The sequence below is a fragment of the Phalangium opilio genome, unplaced genomic scaffold, assembly GCF_054372755.1.
Source record: "Phalangium opilio isolate 3A_F unplaced genomic scaffold, DU_Popi_V2 ptg000056l_1, whole genome shotgun sequence".
Lineage (NCBI taxonomy): Eukaryota > Metazoa > Arthropoda > Arachnida > Opiliones > Phalangiidae > Phalangium > Phalangium opilio.
In genome coordinates, this window is record NW_028324175.1 from 1444740 (window position 1) to 1450829 (window position 6090).

The 6090-nt window shown below is 43.9% G+C and overlaps 1 protein-coding gene across 1 annotated transcript; it reads left to right on the forward strand.

Annotated features, from left to right (window-relative positions):
* Positions 1-270: 270 nt before the first annotated feature.
* Positions 271-2910, forward strand: LOC149667737 (uncharacterized). Its single transcript, XM_089840928.1, has 2 exons — positions 271-801; positions 881-2910. Exon 2 carries the CDS (start codon positions 952-954, stop codon positions 2908-2910), a length of 1959 nt encoding a protein of 652 aa, XP_089697054.1. The 5' UTR covers positions 271-801; positions 881-951.
* Positions 2911-6090: the final 3180 nt, after the last annotated feature.

Here is a 6090-nt window from a genome sequence, read left to right on the forward strand (position 1 = left end):
ACTCACAACACCGCTCCCGGGTGGGCCCGAACCACCAACCTATTGGTTAACAGCCGAACACGCTAAACATTGAGCCACGGAAGCTCAGAAATTAAATCGTTGTCACGTATTGTGGAAAAGTTTTGACTTTTTACGCTACATCTGAGACCCCACAACACCTCTCCCGGGTGGGCTCGAACCACCAACCTTTCGATTAACAGAAGAACGCGCTAACCATTGCGCCACGGAAGCTCAAAAATTAAATGGTCGTCAGGTATTGTGGATGTTGTAACAAAATATTAGTATGCATGTGGATAAATAGATGGCGCGATAAGCAAGGAAGGGGGTAGGAAGGAGGAGGGAGAAAGAAAGGGAGAGGGAGGAAAAAGAAAGACACTCTTCGACTGGCTCAAGGATGAGTCGCACGCTAATGTTATCTCTAATAAATACATAAGGATTTTAGTACAAATAAATGTTGTTAAGTGTTAGCAAACCTGTCTGATTAATTCAACATACAAACACAACAAATTGGCGACGGAGATGGGATTGATGTAAACAGATTAATCTACATAACTGATGCATTAATAAAAGATCCCTGAGAAATCCTGAAGGAGATACAGAAGCAGAAGACGTCCATGAGGAACTGGAAACAAGGCTTAGCAACGCGTGTACACACGAGGGCAAGTTTTGGCTCCAATTTTCATGCAAATTACAACCACGGATTCAAGATACGGAAAGAAATCCAAGGATACAACTTACACAGTCATCTACAGATGTCCACGAGGGACTGGGAAAGGCTTAGCATTTCGTGTACACACTAAGGCAAGTTTTAATCCCGTAACCTCATTTTACACTACAACAAGGATTCAAAATACGAAGAAATCCTAAATACACTACATAGACGTCCAGGAGGAATTGGAAAAAGGCTTAGCAAAAACGTATACATACCAAAGCAAGCGAAGATAATACAGAATGGCAGAACGGGAGGAAGAACCACCAAGAGTACAGGGAGGAAGACTGCCATATTACGAGAGCCAAAAAGAATCTTGGGCTCAATACTCCATACGATTAAAATCGCATTTTCTAGTTAACAGAGTACCTGATAACATGAAGGCCCCAGTACTATTCACAGTCCTGGGCCCCAGCGAACTTTCACTACTTACAAATCTAGTCTTACCGGAAGATGTAACTACAGTATCTTTCGACATACTTATGGACAAGATGAGTAAACATTTCAACCCTACACCATGCAAATATGTTGAGCGTTTCCATTTCACGAAAAGAGTCCGAAAAGCGGGGGAGTCTCTAGCAACGTACATGTCAGAACTCAAGCGATTAACGAGATACTGCATAATGGGTACCAATTTGGAAGAGCGCTTACTAGAGCAGCTCGTTCTAGGAATAAATGATATAGCTATGCAAAGTAAAATCTTCGAGGAATGCGAGAGAGACGCTAACATTACGTTAGAAACAGTTCTCAAGGCCATTCAAGGAATGGAAACTGCTTCTAAGAATACACAAGAAGTGAAGATCCAACAGGGATGGAACTCTAATGGAAATACAAGCTCCACCATCAACGCTGTTGGCCCCAATCAACAGCACGGATATTACAAAAATAATGAACGGAAAATTCCCTCCAATAATATGGATCAAAAAGGACGTCACCAGCCTATTCGATCTACGGCAAGTAACACGTATATATGCATGCGATGTAATAAACCAGGACACATGGTTGACGAATGCCCATACTCTCAAGAGACTTGCAATAGATGCCAAAAGAAGGGGCATTTAGCAGCAGCATGTTTGAAACCTTCAGTAAATCCTTCATCAAACCCACCTAAAACTAGCAAGTCACGCAATCATAGGAAACCCAGAGGTAGTAATCATATACAGAACACTACCAATCAAGGAAGTACACATTCCAGCGATACAGTCGAGTATGGATTTCCAGTTTACAACGTCATGACCTCAGACCCAACGTTCTCGGAGGACGATAACTACGTACCGCCTGCCGAAATATTGAACTTAGAGATCAATGATACGACTGTTCCGTTCGACCTGGATAACGGTTCAGGACATGCTATGATTACAAAGATGTGGTATGATAAACTTACGAACAAGCCAGAAATACATCCTTTCAATCAGGCGCCACTACAGGCATACACTGGTCACGTTCTACAAGTCGTAGGTCAAGCCAAAGTCTCAGTAAGCACAAATGGAAACACCGCGATTCTCCCAGTCTTAATCGTACAAGGAAAAGGACCGAATCTCTGCGGTAGAAAATGGCTCTATTCATCTCTAAACATTTTACCTTCCATATACAACGGAACAAGAGTATACAAAACCCTTCAGCCAAGTAGTGAACATGCCAATAGCAAGCTACAAAACATATTGCAAAACAACGCTGAACTTTTCTCACCAGGATTGGGAAAACTAAAGGGAGTAAAGGTGCAACTTCACCTAAAGGAGGGCGCTGTTCCGAAATATTGCAAGGCGCGAACAGTTCCTTACGCCCTCAAGGAAGACGTGGAGGAGGAACTCCAACGAATGGTCAACGTGGGTATATTGGAACCCGTTGCCTTTTCTGATTTCGCTTCACCGATAGTTCCTGTTCAAAAGATACGTAAACCAGAGGTACAAGAAGACGGAAAGCAGCCGATTAAGAGAAACGCAATACGAATCTGCGGAGATTTTAAAACTACGGTTAACCCAAATCTGGATACAGAGATCTACCCATTGCCCAGAGCAGAAGAAATATTTTCCAAGCTGGCAGGCTGCAGATTCTTTTCAAGGCTCGATCTCAGTGAAGCCTACAACCAATTGGAACTTTCCCCAAAATCTCAAGATTTCACAGTGATTAACACGTCCAAGGGACTTTTCCGATACAAACGTTTACCTCAAGGTATATCATCATCGTCAGCATTATTTTAGCGACACATGGAAGCAGTATTACAACATCACCGTAACGTTTCACCCTTCCAAGATGATATTCTCATCGGGGGTAGAACGGAAGACGAGCATCTACGAAGCCTAGACGCAGTATTAACCACACTACGGGAAAACGGTCTGAAACTCCGAAAAGAAAAATGCAAATTTCTGGAGAGACAGGTGGAATTCTTAGGACACCTTCTTGATGCTGAAGGCCTCCACCCGCAAGAAAGTAAAATCATTGCCATAATGGATGCTCCACAACCGGAAAACCTAGAACAGTTACGTTCTTTTCTAGGACTTCTAAATTATTATACAAGATTCCTACCGGACAATAGTACAAAATTAGCTCCTTTATATGAGTTACTTCATAAGGAAACGACGTGGACATGGTCTGCGACGCATAAACAAGCATTCCAAGACGCAAAGACCTCCATTCTCCAATCAAATTTACTCGTACATTACGACATATCACGCGAGGTACACCTTGCCACGGACGCTTCACCAGTAGGTTTAGGCGCTGTGATATCCCATGTCAATGAAGATGGAAGAGATCAACCAATCGCTTTTGCATCCAGGAGTTTGACTACTGCCGAGCGAAATTACTCGCAAATTGAGAAGGAAGCTCTTGGAATAATATTCGGCGTAACCAAGTTCCGGGATTATTTATACGGAAAAAAGTTTACATTACATACGGACCATCAACCTTTGGTTACGTTATTTGGGGAAAAGACCCAAATCCCTCCAATGGCAGCGGCCAGGATACAGCGCTGGGCGCTCGTACTTTCTTCATACACGTACACAATCAAGTTCCGCAAAGGCTCACTTAATGGAAACGCGGATGCGTTAAGTAGGTTGCCGTTAAAAATACAAGCTAAGATGTATTTATTTTCAATTGGACCTGCGAAGTCAAGATGAACTCGTTCCCAAGGTCCTGCGGGTTTCTTCCACTCGTGAAATTTTGCCTTCGGCATTGGTGCCGCATTTTGACATACGCTACATAATTGAACCTTTTGTTCAATATCCGTATTTATTGTTGGCCACCATATTTTCGCCCGGGCCAAACTTTTCATGGCTACGATTCCCTGATGGGAGCTGTGTAATTCTTCCAATAATTCGTTTTGACAGGCCGTAGGGATGACGATCCTGTTTCCTCTGAATATTATGTTATCGAAGTTTGAGAGCTCTAATCTTGCGCGGTGATATGGTTCCAGATCAAGCGGTATTTTTCCGTGTGGCCATCCTTTTCGCATGTAATTTGCTACTAACTTGAGAATCGGATCTTGCTGACTGCAGATGTCGAGCTTTTTAACCGAGAGAGGGCCAGCATTTAGATCTTGTAGAAGAAGTACGTATTCTGATGGAACGGGTGTTACAGTAGCACATCTTAGTCACTGTCGATGCCTATAGTAAGTGGATTGAATTGGATATTACAACAACCACGTCGACAGAAGCGGTCATCAGATGCTTGCGACAACACATCTCAAGATTCGGGATAATTCCAACCATTGTAACCGATAATGGCACTTGCTTCACAAGTGAAGATTTCAATACATTCACGGCGCAGAATGGCATAAACCATTTAAGAACAGCTCCGTATCACCCTGCAAGCAACGGACAGGCAGAGCGCACCGTCCGTACTGTTAAAGACTCGCTAAAGAAGATCAGTCAACAAGCCATCGATACCTTACACGAAGGGTTAGACACTTTCAAGGCGGGAACTTTGGAAACTAGACTAGCCCGTATCCTGTTAAACCATAGGAGAACTCCTAACGTATCAGGGAAATCACCAGCGGAGCTCATGCTGGGACGCCAGATAATGTCGCGACTCGACATATTTAACCCAACGAAGAAGTTCCACAAAAGGACGGAGACACCAGACGTTTCACAATCTGCAGATTCTGAAAACAAGCATTTCAAACTATCCGATCCTGTACACGCCAGAAATTTCGGTAGAAGCCCCAAGTGGTTTAAAGGAACAATTACGAAGTTACTTGGTCAAACCATGTGCGAGGTCGAGACGGCCCAAGGAACCATAAGGAGACACCATAATCAACTTCGCCGACGAGCACCAGATCCAGACAATAGCTCAGCTACCGACACGGAAGCAACGCCGGCGGAAACGCGAGAAATCTCCAATCCGAGACTAGGAATTGGGTTACCAGTTTTACTACCCAGAATGCCGATATTTCCTGAACTCGCTGCAGCACCTACAAAGGCAGCCATGGCAGAACCACAAGCAGTTACAACTGAACCGCATGTCACCACGACTGAACCAGCAGATCCACAGGAAGTACGTTCACCTGGTCAACTTCAAATAGACGCAGCAACCGCAGCAGGCGACCCAAGCTCCAACGCACCGCTTGCTACTCCTAAGACGCAAGGAACACGTCCACAGCGTCAACGTCAGAAACCAGCCCGCTTTCGCGAATAACTCTACCATTGCATATCATTCGATCCTCATTTCATGTACAAAACGAAAAAACAAAAAAAAAAGGGGGATATTGTTGTAACAAAATATTAGTATGCATGTGGATAAATAGATGGCGCGATAAGCAAGGAAGGGGGTAGGAAGGAGGAGGGAGAAAGAAAGGGAGAGGGAGGAAAAAGAAAGACACTCTTCGACTGGCTCAAGGATGAGTCGCACGCTAATGTTATCTCTAATAAATACATAAGGATTTTAGTACAAATAAATGTTGTTAAGTGTTAGCAAACCTGTCTGATTAATTCAACATACAAACACAACAGGGGAAAAACCTTGACTTTTTACGTCACATCTGAGACCTCACAACACCGCTCCCGGATGGGCTCGTACTACTAAACTATTGGTTAACAGCCGAACGCGCTAACCATTGCGCCAAGGAAGCCCAAAAATTTAATGGTCGTCAGGTATTGTGGCAAAACTTTGGCTTTCTACGTTACATTTGAGATCCCACACCACCGCTCCCGGGTGGGCTCGAACCACCAACCTATTGGTTAACAGCCGAACGCGCTAACCATTGAGCCACGGACTCTCAGAAATTAAATGGTTGTCACGTATTGTGGATAAGTTTTGACTTTTTACGCTACATCTGAGACCCCACAACACCTCTTCCGGGTGGGCTTGAACCACCAGCCTTTCGATTAACAGTTGAACGCGCTAATAATTGCGCCAAGGAAGCCCAAAAATTAAATGTTCGTCAG

Coding starts and splice junctions, on each gene's coding strand:
- LOC149667737 (XM_089840928.1), top strand. CDS start 952: ATGGCAGAACGGGAGGAAGAACCACCAAGAGTACAGGGAGGAAGACTG.